At 49.8% G+C, this 22,616-nt stretch overlaps 1 protein-coding gene across 2 annotated transcripts in view; it reads right to left on the bottom strand.

The window, feature by feature from the left end:
• LOC116971389 (cadherin-related family member 2-like) overlaps positions 1-22,616 on the bottom strand; it is an 86,010-nt gene that overhangs the window by 31,419 nt on the left and 31,975 nt on the right. For both annotated transcript variants that reach the window (XM_033018533.1, XM_033018534.1), the window contains exons 17-20: positions 16,232-16,471; positions 15,299-15,368; positions 11,927-12,529; positions 11,429-11,500 (exon numbers count right to left, since the gene is read on the bottom strand). In XM_033018533.1, coding sequence (XP_032874424.1) covers positions 11,429-11,500; positions 11,927-12,529; positions 15,299-15,368; positions 16,232-16,471 — 985 coding nt within the window. The remainder of the gene's footprint in view (positions 1-11,428; positions 11,501-11,926; positions 12,530-15,298; positions 15,369-16,231; positions 16,472-22,616) is intronic.

The raw sequence follows: 22,616 nt of genomic DNA, 5'->3' as shown, positions 1-22,616 counted from the left end.
AGCGAGGAAACAGGGCCTTCGGCCCAGAGAGTCCACGCCGACCAGCGGCTCCCTGCACACCAGCACTATCCTACTCACACTAGACAATTTACAATTTCACCAAGCCAATGAACCTACATTCCACGGACTCTTTGGAGTGTGGGAGGAAACCGGAGCACCTGGAAAAAAACCCACGCGGTCACGGGGAGAACGTACAAACTCTGTACAGCCAGCACCCGTAGCCGGGATCGAACCCCGGGTCCTTGGCGCTGTACGGCAGCAACTCTACCGCTGCGCCACCGTGCCGCCCGATATTGGTCAGAGTGAATCTTTGAACTAATATGTAAACACTAATCTACCTATAAAACAGACAAACTGTTGCCAAGAATGCAGAAGGCTGTAGAAAGTGGCGTACATGAACATAGAAAGGCCTGGATATAGTGGATGTGGAGAGGATGTTTCCACTAGTGCGAGAGTCTAGGACCAGAGGACATAGCCTCAGAATAAAAGGAAGTAACTTTAGAATGGAGATGAGGAGGAATTTCTTTAGTCAGAGGGTGGTGAATCTGTGGAATTCGTTGCCACAGAAGGCTGTGGAGGCCAAGTCAATTGGTATTTTTAAGGTGGAGATTGACAGATTCTTGCGTCATAATTAAATAAGAAGGCAGGAGAATGGGGTTGAGAGGGAAAACTATACCAGCCGGGATAGAATGGCAGAGTGGACGATGGGCTGAATGGCCTGATTCTGCTCCTGTGTCTTATGATCTTATGACATTGTTTGATTCATCATGGGTCGTGACCTCCCCACCATCAAAGGGATCTACAGGAAGCCTAGAGCATCGCACAAACCAACCTCCCTTCCATTGACTCCATCTACACTTCAAGCTGACTCGGCAAGGCCAGCAGCATCATCAAGGACTGTGAGGCAGCAGCTATACTGCTGCGCCACTGTGCTGCATGTAGAAACAAGGAACTGCAGATGCTGGTTAATACACAAAAGGATACAAGGTGCTGGAGTAACTCAGCGGGTCAGGGCAGCATCTCTGGAGAACACGGATAGGTGACGCTTCGGGTCGGGGGCCTTCAGTTTGACCAGAAGCGACCCAAAACGTCACCTATCCATGTTCTCCAGAGATGCTGCCTGACCCGCTGAGTTACTCCAGCACTCTGTGAAACGTCACCTATCCATGTTCTCCAGAGATACTGCTTGATCCGCTGAGTTACTCCAGCACTTTGCGTCCCTTTGCAATCAAACATCTAGTGTGCGCAAGTCAGTATGTTCCCCTACTCCTGTATAAACATTTTTTTTTGTTTAAAATATCCTTCAGTTCTGGGTGAGGGTTCATATTCAACTAAATTAACTCGGCTGTCTTTCAACAATTTTCATTTCTGTTCCCCTTCCATTGTCTGTTTTAGATTAAATGCTGCCATTATTTCCTGTCTTGTAAGGGATGTAAAAAGCACTGTAGCACAGTGCAATGATGCTAGGTACCACAAACTGTCCAATACACAAAGAATAAAGGAGAGGTAGACAAAAATGCTGGAGAAACTCAGTGGGTGAGGCAGCATCTATGGAGCGAAGGAATAGGTAGGTGACCCTTCACCTATTCCTTTGCTCCATAGATGCTGCCTCACCCGCTGAGTTTCTCCAGCATTTTTGTCCACCTTTGTTTTTTCCAGCATCTGCAGTTCTTTCTTAAACAACTGCTTTGACCCTGTGGTCGACTGATTTATTGAGCTAGCGATACAGCGTGGAAACATGCCCACCCAATGTAGGCCGACCATCGATCACCCGTTCACACTAGTTCCACGTTACCCCTCTAAATCATCCACTTCCTACACACTAGGGGCAGTCAGCAGGGGCCTACTAGGCTCCAAACCCGCGCGTCTGGGATGCGGGAGGAAAACCGGAGCACACGGAGAAAACCCACGGGGAGAACGTGCAAACTCCACACAGACAGCACCCGAGGTCAGGGTCGAACCCAGATCTGTGGCGCTGTGAGGCAGCGGCTCTATCAGCTGCGCCACCGTGCCGCCCTTCACACCATTCTGATACGTCAACAGGAAGTTTAGTTACGTTTAGTTTATTGTCACGTGTCCCCTCATTTGAGGAAGGACATTCTTGCTATTGAGGGAGTGCAGGGTAGGTTCACCAGGTTAATTCCCGGGATGGGAATTAACCTGGTCATATGTTGCGAGTCTGCGGAATTCTCTGCCTCAGAGGGCGGTGGAGGACGGTTCTCTGGATACTTTCAAGAGAGAGCTAGATAGGGCTCTTAAAGATATGGGGATATGGGGAGAAGGCAGGAACGGGGTACTGATTGTGGATGATCAGCCATAATCACATTGAATGGCAGTGCTGACTTGAAGGGCCAAATGGCCTACTCCTGCACCTATTGTCTATTATCTATTTAGTTTATTGTCACATGTACAGAGGTACTGTGAAACGTTTATTGAACAAATAACCATTTTACAACTCCCTCTGCAGACGTTTCTCCCCACAAGGCAGGTGTGGAAAGTTTGGGACATGTAATATCTGCGTGCGGCTCCTGAAGTGAGCTGAAGTATACATTTCACTTGTCAATTTGTCCCGCTGAGCTACTACAGCATTTTGTGTCTACCTTCGATTTAAACCATCATCTGCAGATCTTTCCTGCAACACCCTTTCACTTGTCAATGGTGTGATCCTACCTTGAAAAAGTTTTATAGCATATTCGATCTGCACATGACAATAGACAATAGGTGCAGGAGTAGGCCATTCGGCCCTTCGAGCCAGCACCACCTTTCAATGTGATCATGGCTTATCATCCCCGTTCCTGCCTTCTCCCCATATCCCCTGACTCCGCTATCTTTAAGAGCCCTATCTAGCTCTCTCTTGAAACTATCCAGAGAACCTGCCTCCACCGCCCTCTGAGGCAGAGAATTCCAGACTCACAACTCTCTGTGAGAAAAAGACTAGAGATGCAGCCAACTAACAAAGACACCATTTGTCATTAGCTCATAAGTGAAAGGAGCAGAATTAGGCCATTCAGCCCATTCAATCATTGCTGATCTATCTCTCCCTCTTAACCCCATTCTCCTGCCTTCCCCCCCATAACCCCTGACACCCGTACTAATCAAGAATCTATCTATCTCTGCCTTAAACATATCAATTGACTTGAACCCCACAGCTGTCTGTGGCAATGAATGCCACAGATTCACCACCAAAGGAACGTCCTTTAATTTTGAGGCTGTGACCTCTAGTCCTAGACTCTCCCACTAATGGAAACATCCTCCCACATCCACTCTATCTAGGCCAAGTCAGTAGCACTTTGTGACCAGTGTTATAGTTTAAGGCATGCTACTGAGTAATGAAATACCTCACATAGTGGAACATAGAACACAGAACGGTACAGCCCAGGAACAGGCCCTTCAGCCCACAATGTCTGTGCTAAAACATGATGCCAAGTTAAACTGATCTCATCTGTCTGTACATGATTCATATCCCTCTATTCCCTGCACTTCCGAGTGTTTATCTAAAAGCCTCTTAAATCCCAATTTTGCTTAGTTTAATTTAGTTTTGAGATACAGCCCTTCAGCCCAGCGAGTCCTCGCCGACCAGCGATTCCCGCACATTAATTCCACTGTTACGCCGATGACACCCAGATCTACCTTGGCACCAAATCCCCCCACAAACCCCCCTCTCCCATATCAACTCCTGTTTGTCAGCTATAAAAACCTGGATGCAACATAACTTCCTCAAACTCAACAGCGATAAGACAGAATTCCTCCTCCTAGGCTCCAAAGCCACACTCAGCAAAATCAATAACCCCACTCTCACCATCGACGGCACCACTGTCTCCCCATCTCCCAAGGCCCCCAACCTTGGCGTGATCTTTGATTCCACCCTCTCCCTTGAGCCTCACATCCGCCATGTCATTAAAACCTCCTTCTTTCATCTCCGCAACATCGCCAAACTCAGACCCTCTCTCACACCTCCCGCTGCTGAAAGACTCTTCCATGCCTTCATCTCCTCCCGACTGGACTATTGCAACTCACTTCTCCTTGGCATCAGCTCCACCTACATCAACCGACTCCAACTGGTCCAGAACGCAGCCGCCCGACTCATCACCCACACCAAATCCTGGCATCACATCACTCCAATCCTCAAACAACTTCACTGGCTTCCCATCTCCCACCGGATCACCTACAAAATCCTGATCCTCACCTACAAAGCCCTCCACCATCTGGCCCCCCCACATCTCACTGACCTCCTCTCCCCCTACCAACCCTCACGGTCCCTCAGATCCACATCAGCCGGTCTCCTCACCATCCACAAGTCCAACCGCAGTTTTGGGGACAGAGCCTTCTCCAGGGCAGCTCCCAGGCTCTGGAACTCCCTCCCCCAACTGATCCGCAATTCCGTGTCCCTCACCATCTTCCAGTCCCGCCTCAAGACTCATCTCTTCACCTCTGCCTATCCTTAGCCCCACGTCCCCCTCCCTTTTCATCTGTGCATTAATTGCCTCATATTATGTTTTGAATTGTATTCTGTCTTTACTTTGTGTACTAGTCATGTCTCTACTATTTATTTCATTCCCCTTACATGTTTTTCCTCTACCTGCTAAATTTTTGTAAGGTGTCCTTGAGACTCTTGAAAGGCGCCCATAAATAAAATTTATTATTATTATTAATATTATCCTACAGCCGCTAGGGACAATTTAACATTTTCACCAAACTAATTAACCTACAAATCCGTACGTCTTTGGAGTGTAGGAGGAAACGAAGATCTCGGAGAAAGCCCACGCAGGTCACGGGGAAAACGTACAAACTCCGTACGGACAGCGCCCGTAGTCGGGATGGAACCCAGGTCTATGGCGCTGTGAGGCAGCAACTCTACCGCTGCGCCACCGTGTCTGCCTCAACCACGAACAACATTCCAGGTCCCCATCACATTCTGTGTAAAAAAAAAACTTGTCGCACACATCTCCATTAAACTTTCCCCCTCTCACATTATAGACTGTCGACCCTATCCATGCCTCTTAAAGTTTTATCAAGACTCCCCTTAACCTCTGACATGTCAGAGATAACAATCCAAGTCTATCCGACCTCTTCCTGTGGCTGAAACTCTCTAATCCAGGAAGCATTCTGATAACGTGCCAGTCAATGGCATATCTTGCAATGAGTAATGTGTTTGAGTTGTATTATATATTATTTATTCAGTTGAATAAACTTCCTTCTATGAGTGAGCTGCAGCATGATAACTTTCCACAGGCCACCCAAATCACTGTAGTCGAGTTGAAGTATTTAGATTAAAAATACTGGAGTAACTCATCGGGTCAGGCAGCATCTCTGGAGAATATGGATAGATGACGTTTCACCGAGTGCTGGAGTAACTCAGCGGGTCAGGCAGCATCTCTGGAGAATATGGATAGGTGACGTTTATGGTTGAGACCTTTCTTCTGTTTGAAACTTTGCCTATCCATGTCCTCCAGCGATAGACGATAGACAATAGGTGCAGGAGTAGGCCATTTGGTCCTTCGAGCCAGCACCGCCATTCAATGTGATCATGGCTGATCATCCCCAATCAGTACCCCGTTCCTGCCTTCTCCCCATATCCCCTGACTCTGCTATTTTTAAGAGCCCTATCTAGCTCTCTCTTGAAAGCTCTCGATGTGTAGGAAGGAACTGCAGATGCTGGTTTACACCGAAGATAGACACAAAATGCTGGAGTAACTCAGCGAGACAGGCAGCATCTCTGGAGAGAGGGAATGGGTTTCAGGTCGAGACCCTCCTCCAGACATAGAAACATAGAAACTAGGTGCAGGAGTAGGCCATTCGGCCCTTCGAGCCTGCACCGCCATTCAATATGATCATGGCTGATCATCCAACTCAGTATCCTGTACCTGCCTTCTCTCCATACCCCCTGATCCCTTTAACCACAAGGGCCACATCTAACTCCCTCTTAAATATAGCCAATGAACTGGCCTCAACTACCTTCTGAGGCAGAGAATTCCAGAGACTCACCACTCTCTGTGTGACCTTCTTTAGATCTCCTCCAGAGATGCTGACTGGCCCTAGAGTTCCTCCAACACTTTGTACTTTACTCAAGATTCCAGCATTTGCAATTCCTGTGTCTCTGATATAGAGTCTTAGTTGTACAGCATGGAAACAGGCCCTTCGGCCCAACTTACCCATGCCAGCCAAGATGCCCCATCCACACTGGTCCCTCCTGCCTGTGTTTGGTCCATATCCCTCTAAACCTTCCTATTCATGTACCTGTCCAAATGTTTTTTAAATGTTGTGATAGTTTCTGCCTCAACTACCTCCTCCGGCAGCTCCTTCCATACACCCACCACCCTTTGTGTAAAAAAAGTTGCCCCTCGTGTTCCTATTAAATCTTTCCCCTCTCCCCTTAAACCTATGTTCTCTGGTTCTTGATTCCTTTACCCTGGGTAAAATACTCTGTGCATTCACCCTATCAATTCCCCTCATGAGTTTATACACCTCGATAAGATCACCCCTCATTAGGGTGCTGGCTCGAAGGGCCGAATGGCCTACTCCTGCATCTATTGTCTGTTGTCTATTGTCCACTGACCTGGCCTTGACACAAAGTGCTGGAGTAACCCAGTGGGACAGGCGGCATTTCTGGAGGACCTAGGTAGATGATGTTTTGACTTGGGAATCTTGAGCCTTTGTTTTTGTAAACCAGCATCTGCAGTACCTTGTCATCCACCTTGAAGTGAAATGCCCGGATTGTCCTCTATACTCTAGCTGGGGCGAATGGGTGAGGGATGCTGTTAAGCGCCTTGAGTATTAAAAAGGCGCTATATAAATCCCATCCATTATTATTATTATTATAAGGTTGTCAACTTTCTCACTCCCAAATAAGGGATAAAAGGTCAAAATAAGGGACAAGTTCCCGACGGCAATTCGTTGACCGACTCGGCCGTGGCTGGGTGAATGATGAGTTGGCCCGGGTGCTGGACTGCACACAAAGCCCAGCCGGCGGGCCAGCTGAGGAGTTTTGGCCCGGGCCTTGTGATGTCCGGCACCCCATCCAACTCACGAACCGATGATCGGCGATGAGAAGGAGGGGTGGTGGTGGTGTCGGCGATAAACGAAGGTCGGACAGCTGGCCGGGCTGCCGACCGACGGGGCCACGGGCGAGGCGCTGCTGCTGCTGCACTCCATGGGCTGCACTACGTCGGGACGGGTGAGGCGGGGCCGGACGCGGCGCTCCGACCCGACAGGCCCTTCGACCAGAGTAGTAGCAGTCAAATACGGGACAAGGGCGGTCCCGTATGGGACAAACCAACTTTGCCCAATATACGGGATGTCCCGATTAATACGGGACAGTTGGCAATCCTCCAGCATTCCAAGGAATAAATATTTAGGATTCCAATGCTTTTAAGTTTAATTTAGTTTAGTTCTAGTTCATTTCAGAGATGCAGCGCGGAAACAGGTCCACTGACTCCGCACGGACCAGCGATCTAACCCCGCACACTAACACCATCCTAATCACACTGGGGATAATTTACATTTACACCAAACCGATTGACCCTTAAACCTGTACGTCTTTGGAGTGTGGGAGGAAACCAGAGCACCCGGTGAAAACCCACGCTGGTCACAGGGAGAAGGTACAAACTCCGTACAGGCAGCACCCGTAGTCAGGATGGAACCCGGGTCTTGGCGCTGTGAGGCAGCAACTCTACCGCTGCGCCACCGTGCCGCCGCTTAAGTGTAGAAAAGTTCCACCAAAGTGTGAACACAAGCCATTATTAACGGCAAGTTTCTTTACTGGAAATGCTTCAAACATGCAGGCCTGATGAAATAAATGCGTGTAACATGGCTGCATTCTTAATGTTCCCTGGTGATTATCCGTGCTGTTAAACCTGTTCCCCTCCAATTACAAATTTGTTATATATATTCCACAAGCATTTCCCCAAGATCTAAGTGCATACCAGTCACAGCTCATTATTGGGCCCAAGGGTGGTGCTGGTCGCAATCACTCACCTTTACAGAAAGATTTAATGATTTTCTTTACTCGAGAGGCTGGGCAGACTGAGAAACAGGCCGCACGGAGTCTTGCTTTAATATGCCAGCCTTGCTGGATGTGAAGTGGCGCTGGTGTTGAAACAGCAGGCTGGGAGGGGAAGATGATTATCTGGCTGTGGGTGGCTTAGTACCGAGGGCTTCAAGGTGCCTAACATAGGAAACAAGGGCGTATTGTCCAGTCAGGGTGGGTGTGTGTGTGTGTGTGTGTGTGTGTGTGTGTGTGTGTGTGTGTGTGTGTGTGTGTGTGTGTGTGTGTGTGTGTGTGTGTGTGAGTGCGCGTGCGTGCGTGAGCGTGTATGCATGCATGCGTGTGTGTGTGAATGTGTGTGCGTGCGTGTGCATGGGGATGTGTGAACATGCATGTGCGTGTGTGATCGTGCGCATGTGTGTGAGAGTGTGAGTGTGCGTGTGTGCGTGAGTGTGTGCGCGCGTGAGTGTGTGTGCATGCATGTGTGCGCGTGTGTGTGTGTACACACGTGTGCGTGAGTGAGTATGTGCATGTGTGTGTGCGTGCGTCAATTCCCCTGAGGATACTGCCCTGTAGAAAGCTGCCACCCAGCACTTACTTGGGCAGCACGGTGGCACAGTGGTATAGTTGCTGCCTTACTACGTTCTAAATGGGGTGAGAATCCAGAAATCGGAGGTGCAAAGGAATCTGGGAGCGCTGGTGCAGGATTCCCAAAATGTTAATCAGCAAGTCAAATCAGTAGTAAAGAAAACAAACTCAATGCTAGCATTTATGTCAAGAGGGCTTGTATACAAAAACAGGGATGTAATGCTGAGGCTCTATAAGGCGCTGGTCAGGCCGCATTTGGAATATTGTGTGCAATTTTGGGCACCATATCTGAGGAAGGATGTGCTGGCTCTGGAGGGTCCAGAGGAGGTTTACAACAATGATCCCAGGAATGAGTGGGTTAAACTATGATGAGCGTTTGTCGGCACTGGGCCTGTGCTCGCTGGAGTTTAGAAGGATGAGGGGAAACCTCATTGAAATGTACAGAATAGTGAAAGGCCTGGATAGAATGGGTTTGGAGAGGATGTTTCCACCAGTGGGAGAGTCTAGGACTAGAGGTCACAGCCTCAGAATTAAAGTACATTATTTTAGGAAGGAGATGAGGAAAATTTTATTTAGTCAGAGGGTGGTGAATCTGTGGAATTCTTTGCCACAGAAGGCAGTGGAGGCCAAGTCAGTGGATATTTTTAAGACAAAGATGGATAGATTCTTGATTAGTACAGGTGTCGGAGGTTATGGGGAGAAGGCAGGAGAATGGGGTTAGGAGGGAGAGAGAGATAAGCCATGATTGAATGGCGGAGTAGACTTGATGGACCGAATGGCCTAATTCTACTCCTTTCACTTATGACCTTAAGACCTTACAGTGCCAGAGACCTGGGTTCCATCCTGACTAATGATCAAACTCTGCATGGAGTTCGTATGTTCTCGAACGTAATCATTGCTGAAGTATGACCCATGAACTATCAACCAGAAGTTGGGATGATCTGTTACAGTTATAGAGTCATAGAGTGACACAACTTAGATACACTATTTCCATCTGCCTAGTTCTAACGGAGATGAGGAAACACTTTTTCCACATAGAGAGTTGTGAGTCTGTGGAGTTCTCTGCCTCAGAAGGTGGTGGAGGCCGGTTCTCTGGTTACTTTCAAGAGAGATCTAGATAGGGTTGTTAAAGATAGCAGAGTCAGGGGATATGGGGAGAAGACAGGAACGGGGTACTGATTGTGGAAGATCAGCCATGATCACATTGAATGGCGGTGCTGGCTCCAAGGGCCGTATGGCCTACTCCTGCACCTACTGTTTATTGCCCCATCTACACTAGTTCCATCATGTCCCTCTAAATCTGTCCCATCCATGTACCTGTCTAAATGTTTCTTAAACGTTGCGATAGTCACAAGTACCTCCTGCAGCAGCTTGTTCCATACACCTACTACTCTTTGTGTGAAAAGGTTACCCCTCAGGTTCCTATTAAATCTTTTTCCCCCCCCTCACCTTAAACCCATGTCCTCAGAGAGGTGTATAAAATCATAAGGGGAATAGATAGGCTGAATGCACAGTCTTTTCCCAGGGTACTGACTCCAAGAACCAGTTGACATAGGTTTAAGGTGCGAGGGGAGGTAGATGAGGCAGGTGCAATATCAACACATAAAGACATTTGGACAGGGACATGAACGGACACAGAGTGCTGGAGTAACTCAGCGGGTCAGGCAGCATCTCTGGAGAACATGGATAGGTGACGTTTCACAGAGTGCTGGAGTAACTCAGCGGGTCAGGCAGCATCTCTGGAGAACATGGATAGGTGACGTTTCACAGAGTGCTGGAGTAACTCAGCGGGTCAGGCAGCATCTCTGGAGAACATGGATAGGTGACGTTTCACAGAGTGCTGGAGTAACTCAGCGGGTCAGGCAGCATCTCTGGAGAACATAGAAACATAGAAACATAGAAAATAGGTGCAGGAGTAGGCCATTCGGCCCTTCGAGCCTGCACCGCCATTCGATATGATCATGGCTGATCATCCAACTCAGTATCCCATCCCTGCCTTCTCTCCATACCCCCTGATCCCTTTAGCCACAAGGCCACATCTAACTCCCTCTTAAATATAGCCAATGAACTGGCCTCAGCTACCTTCTGTGGCAGAGAATTCCACAGATTCACCACTCTCTGTGTAAAAAATGATTTTCTCATCTCGGTCCTAAAATACTTCCCTCTTATCATGGAGAACATGGATAGATGACGTTTTGGGTAAAGAACCTTCCTCAAACTGATTGTGGGGGGGGGGGGGGGGGGGGGGGGGGGGGGGGGGGGGAGGACAGGGGGGGGGGGGGGAGGACAGGGCGGAGGGGGGGGGGAGGACAGGGCGGAGGGGGGGGGGGGGGAAGCCAGAAGGAAAGATGGGGCAAGACAAAGCCTGGTACATAATAGGTTGATACGGGTGAGCAGGGAGGTGGATAGGCAGATGGGAGAGAAAGTCCAGAGATGAAAAGGCAGAAGGAGTGAGACAAAAGGATTGAAGAGTTGCAAATTGTGAAGCTAGAGGATGGAATGCAGGTAGAAGGGGAGGGGGATGGAGGCATGGGTGCGAGTCCTGGTGGGGCACAGGGGAGAGGAGGAGGAAGGGGGAGGTGCGGGGGAGAAAGGGGAAACATAGAAAAATAGAAACATAGAAAATAGGTGCAGGAGTAGGCCATTCGGCCCTTCGAGCCTGCACCGCCATTCAATATGATCATGGCTGATCATCCAGCTCAGTATCCTGTACCTGCCATCTCTCCATACCCCCTGATCCCTTTAGCCACAAGGGCCACATCTAACTCCCTCTTAAATATAGCCAATGAACTGTCCTCAACTACCTTCTGTGGAATCCAACTCCAACTCTGCTTAATGTTGAAAGTTATCACTCACCTTTTTTATTTTCTGCACCAGAAAATACAGGTGCATTGTCGTTTTCATCAGCGATGATAATTTTAATATGCCCTAAAAAATACAAAATACATGTTTACTGTATAATACATTGATGCTGGCAAACTCTCAACATATGTCTGGGGAATAAAAGCTCAGCAGTGATGGTCCAATTTCAACAGAGTTGCTGCCTTGCTGATTGTGGATGATCAGCCATGATCACATTGAATTGAGGTGCTGCCTTGAAGGGGCGAATGGCCTACTCCTGCACCTATTGTCTATAAGGTCATAAGTAATAACAGCAGAATTAAGCCATTCGGCACATCAAGTCTACTCCACCATGGCTGATCTATCTCTCCGAACCCCATTCTCCTGCCTTCTCCCCATAACCCCTGACACCCGTTCTAATCAAAATGGCAATGGAAGAGTCATGGAGCTATGAACGATGTTGTCGTAAGAGGTGTATGAGGCTGTGAGAGCAGCGATGGGTTGTGGCCTCACCTTCCTCACTGCTGTTTGAAGAGTACACAGTGTTGTAGTCCACGACTTGTACTCTGAGCCAGACCGCCTGGACACGTTCACGATCCACGGGGCCACCGTAGACCAGAGACCCGGATCGCTCCATCAGCCGAAACCAGTCTTTGCAGAGCGAGCTGCCCAGCCTTCTCCCCTTCTCGCCCAGGCACCCCGCTCCCCGGATGAAGTAGTGCAGCTCCGCGTCTGTGTCCGGATCCAGGGCCTGGACAGTGACGACGGTGGTTTGGAGCTCTCCATTCTCGCTGGCACGCACGTCGGAGAGGGAGCTGGCCATCAGGACGGGAGGCTCGTCATTGGTGTCCAGTAGGTCCACCTGGATGGTGGCGTAGCTGGCGGGGTCAAAGCCCAGGTCAACGGCTGCCAGCGACAGGCTGTACCTGTGTGGACCCCAGTCGTAATCCAGCCTGGCCTCCGGAGCCACGCGCACACACGCGGTTCGGGGCTGGTCTCCCGTCCCAGTGGTGACGGTGAACTGGCCTCTGGCCCCGTCTTCAATCCTATAGGTCACCAGCCGATTAGATTCTGTCGCATCCCTGTCCCAAGCCCATATCTCAAACACACACCCATCTGGAACACAAAGAGAAGTTGATTTATTACTCTGAACACATTGGTAAACGTTATGCCCCTGTCCCACTTAGGAAACCTGAACGGAAACCTCTGGAGACTTTGCGCCTCACCCAAGGTGTCCGTGCTGTTCCTGGAGGTTGCCGAGGGTTGCAGGTAGTGGAAGCAGGTAGGGAGGCTGACAAAAAACCTCCGGGAACCTCCGGGAACCGCACGGAAACCTTGGGTGGGGCGCAAAGTCTCCAGAGGTTTCCGTTCAGGTTTCCTAAGTGGGACAGGGGCATTAGACCCAACAACTTTGTTGAGTGGAGGGGGCTGAATCACCTGCAGCTCAACACCGACAAGACTAAGGGGCCTGTCCCACTTAGGCGACTTTTTAAGCTAGTGATGGAGACTCTGCGCTCGCCACATGTTCGCCGGAGGTCGCTGGTGAGTCTCCTTCACAGTCGCGAGGAGTTCCCGCATTCTTGGAAATAGTCGCGGCCTCAGTATGGTCGGTGCGAATTTTTCAACATGTTGAAACATTTTCTGCGACCAAAAATTGGTCGCCATGGAGAAAATCGATATTCCTGTAGACGTAAGTGCTGTTGTAGTGGGGTCGCCATGTAGTTATAGGTAGTCGAGGTAGTCGTAGGTAGTTTTAGTTTATCGCCTTTGCTGACTGGTCATTTTCATTGGCTCATTGAGGGGAAAAAACGTAAGCGCGAGGTTTCAGAACCAAGGAAAACCGACCAGTAATGTTAAATGCCCGCTGAGCTTCACAGCCGTGTATCTCTGGCTTATTAAAAGTTGTCTGGCTTCTTAAAAGTGTCTCCACTCCTTCTCCCCACTTCTCCCCTCCCCCCCCCCCCCCCTCTTCTCCCCCCTTCCCCCCCTCTTTTAAAGGACTTACCGTACACTGTGCTAGCCGTCTTAACCTTCCTGTTCATCGCGGTGTGTGTCTGTATCACCTTGTGAATTTCAGACAGCGCTCCCCCGCTTTCCCTGACCCCCGCCTTTGCTGTCTGTGTCTGTCTGCGTGTCTGTCTGTGCGTCTGCGCCACTCTGACAGTCAGCGTTCCAGTTCCCGGTTATTCAGACGAGTGCCGCGAACTTGACACTCGCCGGCAGTCCGCTGAGAAATCGCCTAAGTGGGACAGGCCCTTAAGGAGTTGGTGGTGGACTTTAGGAGGAGAGGAACACCCCGTTCCCCTGTCTCCATCAATGGTGTGGATGTGCAGTTTAGCAGGGAGGACAAGTACCTTGGAGTGTACCTGGACAGTAAACTGGACTGGTCCAGGAACGCTGAGGCCCTGTACAAGAAGGGACAGAGCCGGCTGGACTTTTTGAAAAGGCTCCGCTCCTTCAACATCTGCAGTAAGATGCTGCAGATGTTCTACCAATCGGTGGTGGCCAGCGCCATCTTCTTCGCTGCCGTGTGCCGGGGCAGCAGGGCGAAGGTTGCGGACATCAATAGGATCAACAAACTCATCAGGAAGGCTGGCTCTGTCCTGGGGGCGGAGTTGGAGTTGGATTCGCGGGAGTTTGGTCTTTGGAGGGGAGTATGCTCCTCAAACTGCGGAGCATCCTGGACAATACAGCTCACCCACCCCCCTCCATGAGACACTGGCCAACCTGAGGAGCACCTTCAGCAACAGACTGGTTCCACAAAGATGCAGGGCAGAACGCCACAGGAGATCCTTCTTCCCTGTGGCTGTCAAACTGTACAACTCCTCCCCCTTCTGTCGTGGGGTAGACTGACACTGACAATCCTTTCCACTCGTCATGTTTCAAGTATTTTGTGTTTTTATGACTGTTGCCAGATACTTCTACACTCGATACTCTGACCACCTGGTGACTTCACCTTCAAGGAGCTATGTACCTACTCTCCGAGATCCCTCTGCTCTACAACGCACCCCTGAGCCCTACCAGAGTTTCTACATCGGGGGTTCCCAACTTTTTTCGTCCCGTCCACCCCTGGCAACTTTAATAGCACCCAACAATGTAATTTCACTTATATATGAACGACTAATGATGAACAGATATCGATATACCAGAACCAAACACAGTCAGTCAATGGGAAAAATGTGTACAAATCCAGAATTAACAAATTTACCCCCTGGGTAGACGAAATTTACCCCAGGTTGGGAACTCTTGTTCTGCGTTATTTGCAGATAGTTGCAGAAGCCTCTATCCTCACTTACACTGCAGAAGTCTGTGGAATTCTCTGCCTCAGAGGGCGGTGGAGGCAGGTTCTCTGGATACTAGATAGGGCTCTTAAAGATAGCAGAGTCAGGGGATATGGGGAGAAGGCAGGAACGGGGTACTGATTGGGGATGATCAGCCAGGATCACATTGAATGGCGGTGCTGGCTCGTAGGGCCGAATTGCCTACTCCTGCACCTATTGTCTATTGTCTAATCCTGCTTCTTTCATTTCACTCCACGATAGACTTCCCAATAAATACATGGTTAGTGGAAGGGGTTAGCGATGAATTGCTTCCCAGCTGTTATCAGGCAATTGAACCATCCTACCACAACCAGAGAGCAGTGCTGAACTACTATCTACCTCATTGGTGACCCCTGGACTATCCTTGATCGGACTTTACTGGGTTTACCTTGCGCTAAACGTTATTCCCTAACCATGAATCTATACACTGTAAATGGATCGATTGTAATCATGTATTGTCTTTCCGCTGACCGGTTAGCATGCAACAAAAGCTTTTCACTGTACCTCAACTAAACTGTAACCAAATGGAATTGAATTACATCTTGATCTCATCTACGGTTCTTACCCTGATGGTCTTCAGGAACAGCGACAAAATATGTGCTTTGGTTAAACACTGGGCCATTGTCATTCACGTCCTATAATATAGAATATTGACAGTAGTTTAGTTTAGTTTAGAGACACAGCGCGGAAACAGGGCCCTTTCGGCCCACCGGGTCCTCGTCGACCTGTGATCCCCGCACATTAACACTATCCTATACCCACTACATTTACCAAGCCAATTAACCTACAAACCTGTACGTCTTTGGAGTGTGGGAGGAAACCGAAGATCTCGGAGAAAACCCACGCAGGTCACGGGGAGAACGTACAAACCCTGTACAGACAGCACCCGTAGTCGGGATCGAACCCGGGTCTCTGGCGCTGCATTCGCTGGAAAGGCAGCAACTCTACCACTGCGCCACTGTTTACACATTAGTAAATCTGATGACCAAGGAAGGGCGGAGTCCACAATTGTCCATTGTTGGCTGGGGAAAAGGTGATAACGTAGGGATACAGGAATGTGAACAGTGGAACTGGCAGGACAACTAGGGTGAAGGAGGGAAAGGGATGGAACACAGGGGTTAAATGAAATTAGAGAAATCTATCTTCATACTGCTGGGTTCAGTTTGGTGTTGCAGCGCAGAAACAGGCCCTTCGGCCCATCGAGCCCACGCTGATCAGCGATCCCCCACACACTAGCACTATCCTACACACACACTTGGGACCATTTACAATTTTACCAAAGCCAATTAGTGGACAAACCTGGAGCGTGGGGGGGAAACCGGAGAACCCGGAGAAAACCCACGCAGGTCACGGGGAGAACGTACAAACTACGTACAGGCAGCAACTCGTGGTCCGGATGGAACCCGGGTCTCTGGCGCTGTGCGGCTGCAACTCTACCGCTGCGCCACCCTGCCGCCCGCTGGAAATATGAAGCACGTGCTCCGGTTTGTTATCCTACCTCCACCGTGATGGCGACTTGAACCATGGAGCTGCGGGCTGGAGTCCCACCATCAATGGCTTGGACGATAAGTTGAACAACTCCATTCAGAGATGCATCCATGGACTCTCTGTCCACTGGTGTAAGCACCGATATTACTCCACTGGAAGCATTGATGATAAAATGTCGAGCAAGGCCTCCATCAATGATGGTGTAAGTAATTTCACTGTTCGCCGAGTTCTCCTGGTCCTTGTCAAAAGCCTGGAAATTATAAAGTAACAGGATCAGTGAAGAGTCTTGGCATCATTGTTGTAGTTCGACTTGATTCCCGGGATGGCGGGACTGTCATATGCTGAGAGAATGGAGCGACTGGGCTTGTACACTCTGGAGTTTAGAAGGATGAGAGGCTATCTTATTGAAACATATAAGATTATTAAGGATTTGGACACGCTAGAGGCAGGAAACATGTTCCCGATGTTGGGGGAGTCCAGAACCAGGAGCCACAGTTTAAGAATAAGGGGTAAGCCGTTTAGAACGGAGACGAGGAAACACTTTTTCTCACAGAGAGTTGTGAGTCTGTGGAATTCTCTGCCTCAGAGGGCGGTGGAGGCCGGTTCTCTGTATGCTTTCAAGAGGGAGCTGGATAGGGCTCTTAAAGATAGCGGAGTCAGGAAATATGGGGAGAGATTGAAGAGCCCTATCTAGCTCTCTCTTGAAAGTATCCAGAACTTTGGTTTCATCCCACACTCCAAAGATGTGCAGGTTTGCAGGCCAATTGGCTTGGTATAAATATAAAAATTGTCCCTAGTGTGTGCAGGGTAGTGTTAGTGTGATGGGATCGCTGGTCGGTGTGGACCCGATGGGCCGAAGAGCCTGTTTCTCGAAACTAAATGCCAAACCTACAGTACATGTGGTCCAAATTATAATGAACAACATGAAATCAAAATGCCTGTACTGATAAAACTGATTGCATGGGACTGTTCAACTCTAGAATGATAAATAATGTTTCAATAAATACCGCTCCAGAAGAAATTAGCAGCCAATGCTTTGTCAAGAGTGGTTATTAGAACACACGTTTCAAGTGGCAGTCGTGTGTTTGCACTAGCCAGCTGTCTTGGCCTCGACAGCAAGGCCCTGGAAAGTATAATATGAAATTGTCTACAGAAATGATCAGTGGGGTCACAGGCCCTGGCAAACACATTCACCAGTTTGATGAGAAACTTTAGTTTAGTGTAGAGATTCAGCGCGGAAACGGGCGCTTCGGCCCACCGAGCCCGCGCCGACCAGCGATCCCCGCACACTTACACTATCCTACGCACATTAGGGACAATTTTACACATACGCCAATCTAATTAACCTACATACCTGCACGTCTTTGGAGTGTGGGAGGAAGCTGCAGATCTCGGAGTAAACCTATGTGGTCACGGGGAGAACGTACAAACACTGTGCAGACGGCACCTAGAGGCAGGATGGAACCCGGGTCTCTGGCGCTGTGAGGCAGCAACTCTACCGCTGCGCCACCGTGCCGCCGTAGATATTTGGAGGTGATGCCACGCAGAACCATAGACTGGGTTGTCCACACTTAACATCGGACATGGAACAATACAGGGGCGGCACGGTGGCGCAGCGGCAGAGTCGCTGCCTTACAATGCCAGTGACCCGGGTTCGATCCCGACTAAGGGAGCTGGCTGTACGGAGTTTGTACGTTCTCCCCGTGACCTGCGTGGGTTTTCTTCAGGTGCCTCGGCCTCCCCCCCCCCACACTCCAAAGATGTAAAGATTTGCAGGTTAATTGGCTTTGGTGATATTGTAAATTGTCCCTCGAGTGTGTAGGACAGTGTTAGCGTACGGGACGATCACTGGTCGGAGCGGACTCGGTGGGCCGAAGGGTCTGTTTCGGCGCTGTACTTTTTCCCTGCGACGGACAAATTGTTATATGATTATATTATATGGCATGGGTTTTAGACTTTAGACTTTAGAGATATAGTGCAGAAAAAGGCCCTTCGGCCCACCGCGTCCGTGCTGACCAACGATCACACCGTACACTAGCACTATCCTACACATTAGGTCCCATTTTAAATGTTACTGTCACCAATTATCCTACAAACCTGCACGAAGGGCCTGGGTCCATGCTGTATCTCTAAAGTTTACAGTCTATTGATACAAATACATCGATAGATGCTCCTGAACACATCATCAGTGATGTAACCTGGGGTCATTGGGTGTTTCGGGTCTTTCAACATCAGACACCCTCACCCAGGCGACCCAGCCGTGGTTGATCAGACCACGACTTGTGTTCAGGTGGCATTCGCTCCTCCCCATGGACCTCCTCTCCTGATCCAGAGCCATCTCTAGGCCTTCTCCGCTGCCTCTGTGGTGTTCTTGATGACCCTTCTCCTTGCTACTCCGTTGATGCCCAGTGCACTCAAGGCTTTGTAGAGCGATTGCCCTGCAAAACCTCTGCAGCCAACCTCGATGGGCATATACCTTGCCTTCCAGCCCTGCTTGCGGCAGTCTATGACCAGCTCTTCATACTTGGCCAACTTCCTCTCGTGGGCCTCCTCCAGTTAGTCCTCCCACGGCACTGTCAGTTCCAACAAGACAATGTTTTTGGTCGCCTCTGAGACCAGGAGGATATCTGGCCTCAGGGTGGTCGTGGCAATGTGCTGTGGGAACTTCAGCTGTTTCACCAGGTCTACGTAAAGCTGCCAGTCCTGCGCAGTCACCAGGATTCCTGACTGATTCCTGGCTGCTGTGGTTCTTGGCAGCTGCACTCCGGCCTTCACGAAGGTGATCATCTGGGTGGTGGGGCGTTCTCGTCTGCAGCTGCTGATTCCCATGCTGATGGGTTTAAGAACCTGGTCGTGACGCCATGTGTACCGGCCCTGCCCAAGAGCCTTTGGGCAACAGCTCAGGATGTGTTCCAACGTCCCCTTGCCTGAGCATTGCGGGCAATCTGGAGATTCAGCTTTGCCCCAGATGAAGAGGTTCGATGGGCTGGGCAGTACATCATACACTGCCTGGACCAGGAACTTGATGCGCTGTGGTTTAGCCTGCCAGAGCTCAGTCCATGTGACTTTTCGGTCCATGGCCTGCTCCCACCTTGTCCAGGCTCCCTGCTGCCTCAATCCAACTGCTCTGGTACACCTCTCCTCCTCCACCACTGCCCTCACTTCCTCCTGGACCAGCCTGCGCCTCTCCTTCCCCTTGGCCTTGCCAAACTGGGGAGATGGGAAGATTCCCAGGCCTGCTCTTCCCCGAGTCACTGCTCCCACCAGGACTCTGTGGCGTATCCAGGACTCTGCTTGCAGCACGGCTTCGCCGGCTCTCCACTTCCTCCCAGTTTTCACCTCCACCCCTGCTTGAGCCACCTTGGGGTCGCTGGAGTCCCTGTACATCATCACCTCTCTGGCCCGAGTCACCTTGAACTAAAGTACATGCCAGGATAAACTTCTCTGTCTGCCCATTAGACGTATCTCTCTGAATTGGTGAATTGGCTTCGGTAAGATGGTAAATTGTCCCTTGTGTGTAGGACGGTGCTAGTGTACGGGGTTTAGTTTAGTTTAGATTTACAGTGCCGAAACAAGCCCTTTGGCCCATCGAGTCCGCACCGGCCAACGATCCCCGCACATTGACACTATCCTACACCCACTAGGGACAATTTACACATACACCAAGCCAATTTAACCTATAAGCCTGTACGTCTTTGGAGTGTGGGAGGAAACCGAAGATCTCGACGAAAACCCACGCAGGTCACGGGGAGAACGTAAAACTCCGTACGGACAGCACCCGTAGTCTGGATCGAACCCGGGTCTCTGGCGCTGCAAGCTCTGCAAGGCAGCAACTCTACCACTGCGCCGCCGTGACCGCCCTATCGCTGGTCGGCACGGACTCGGCGGATCCGAAGGTGCCTGTCTCCGCGCTGTATCTGTAAACTAAACTAAACCGAACACAAAACTGAACCGAGATTGCCAACACTGGTTAGTGGGACGAAAAGTGCGGGCAGAAATCAGCGCGTGGATGCCCTTCGGCATTCCAACGTTCTCATGCCATGTAAGAAACCGCAAATTTAATTGCCATTTCCACGGATCAGAGGTGGTTTAGTGGAGGGGGTCTGGTGTCATTGCAGTTATGTAACTAGGTAGTTAAGTGCTGTTACTTTAAGTTCCCTAGCCCCATTAGCTGAATGTGTGGAACATTTGGCAACACTCACTGTGGTGGGCCGAAGATATTTGCCTGCCACTACTGCTCCATAACATCAAGCAGTAAAACCCTTTGGCACTGATAACTTAATTTGATCCTTGACTGGAGAATTCAGATGCTAAGCCACGGTTACAACCATCCAGGCTCCCCATGAAAATATATACCCAGCATTAAAGTTCCGTGGCAGCGCTTTTCCTGCAGTCTTCCGAGACGGAAAAGTCACACTGTGAGGGAATAGGAACCATATTTGATCCCGTAAAAACCCAGGGCGGCACGGTGGCGCAGCGGTAGAGTTGCTGCCTCACAGCGCCAGAGACCAGGGTTCCATCCTGGCTACCGGTGCTGTCTATACGGAGTTTGTACGTTCTCCCAGTGACCTGCGTGGGTTTTCTCCGGGTGCTCCGGTTTCCTCCCACACTCCAAAGCCGTGCAGGTTTGTAGGTTAATTGGCTTCTGTAAAATTGTAAATTGACCCTGGTGTGCGGAATAGTATGAGGGTATGGGGATCGCTGGTCGGCACGGACTCGGTGGGCCGATGGGCCTGTTTCCGTGCTGTATCTCTAAACTCTAATAACTCTGGATCAAAAGCATCAATTACACACAAACAACTGATCAAACACTGTGAGTGAAGTTGTCAAACTATTAGAGTGGAAACAGCATGGAAACAGGCCCTTCAGCTCAACGTGCCCACACCGACCAACATGTCCCAGCTACACTAGACCCATCTGCCTGCATGTGGTCCATATCCCTCCAAACCTGTCCTATCCATGTACCTGTTAATTGTTTCTCAAACATTAGTCCCAGCCTCAACTACCTCCTCCGGCAGCTCGTTCCATACACCCACCATCCTTTGTGTGAAAAAGTTACCAAAGATAGACACAAAGTGCTGGAGTAACTCAGCGGGTCAGGCAGCATCACTGGAGGAAAAGGTTTTGTAGAAAGAGGTGACGTTTCGGGTCAAGACCCTTCGCCAGACTGAGAGTCGGGGGAGAGTGGGACTCGAGATATGAAGAGGTACAAAGAGCAAATGAATGAAAGATATGCGAGAGGACAAATCAAAGCCAGCAACAATGATCAAGGAAAGGCGGAGCCCACAATGGTCCATTGTTGGCTGTGGGGAAATGGTGAAACTCAACAGGACGACAGTGAAACTAGTGCGAAGACTAGGGTGGGAGAGGGGCGGGGGGAGAGGGGATGCAAGGGGTTACTTCCTACACACTATACTTTCCCAATACATTCCTAACATGCTTCTTCATGTAAACCTCAAGCAAATTGATCCTTAAATGGTAAATTACATTACATACAACCCTAATTTCTCTCCTTTCACCTCAGCGTGCTTACATCTGGTGATAACAGCATCACAAATACAGTATGATTCATTCAAAAATTAGAATTATTAAAATTATTATTTAGTTTAGATATACAGAGAAACAGCGCGGAAACAGGTCCTTCGGCCCACCGGGTCCGCGCCGACCAGCGATCCCCGCACACACTAACACTATCCTACACCCGCTAGGGACAATTTTTACATTTACCAAGCCAATTAACCTACAAACCTGCATGTCTTTGGAGCATGGGAGGAAACCGAAGATCTCGGAGAAAACCCACGCATGTCACGGGGAGAACGTACAAACTCCGTACAGACGGCACCCGTAGTCGGGATCGAACCCGGGTCTCTGGCGCTGCACTCGCTGTAAGGCAGCGACTCTACCGCTGCGCCACTGTGGCCGCCCTATTGTCAGGCAACTGAACGATCCTCTCATCAGCCAGAGTGCGGTTCTGAACTGCTATCAACCTCTTTGGAGAGCTTTAAAACTATTGGACTTCAATGTTATATCTTGCACTAAATGTTGTATACTTTATCCTTTAACAACGCACTGTGGACGGCTTAATTGTATTCCTGTAGAGTCATAGAGTGATACAGCATGGAAACAGGCCCTTGGGCCCCAACTTGCCCACACCGACCAACATGTCCCAGCTACACCAGTCCCACCTGCCTGTGTTTGGCCCACATCCCTCTAAACCTGTCCTATCCATGTACCTGTCCAAATGTTTCCTAAATGTTGGGATAGTCCCAGCCTCAACTGCCTCCTCCAGCAGCTCGTTCCATACACCCACCACCCTTTTGTAAAAAAGTTACCCCATAGTTCATAAATTAATAACATAGGAGCAGAAACAGGCCATCAGGTCTACTCCATTCACT

The sequence above is a fragment of the Amblyraja radiata genome, chromosome 3, assembly GCF_010909765.2.
Source record: "Amblyraja radiata isolate CabotCenter1 chromosome 3, sAmbRad1.1.pri, whole genome shotgun sequence".
Taxonomy (NCBI): Eukaryota; Metazoa; Chordata; class Chondrichthyes; order Rajiformes; family Rajidae; genus Amblyraja; species Amblyraja radiata.
The sequence above is the reverse complement of the archived record's forward strand: the minus strand, read 5'-3'. Positions and strand labels throughout refer to the sequence as shown.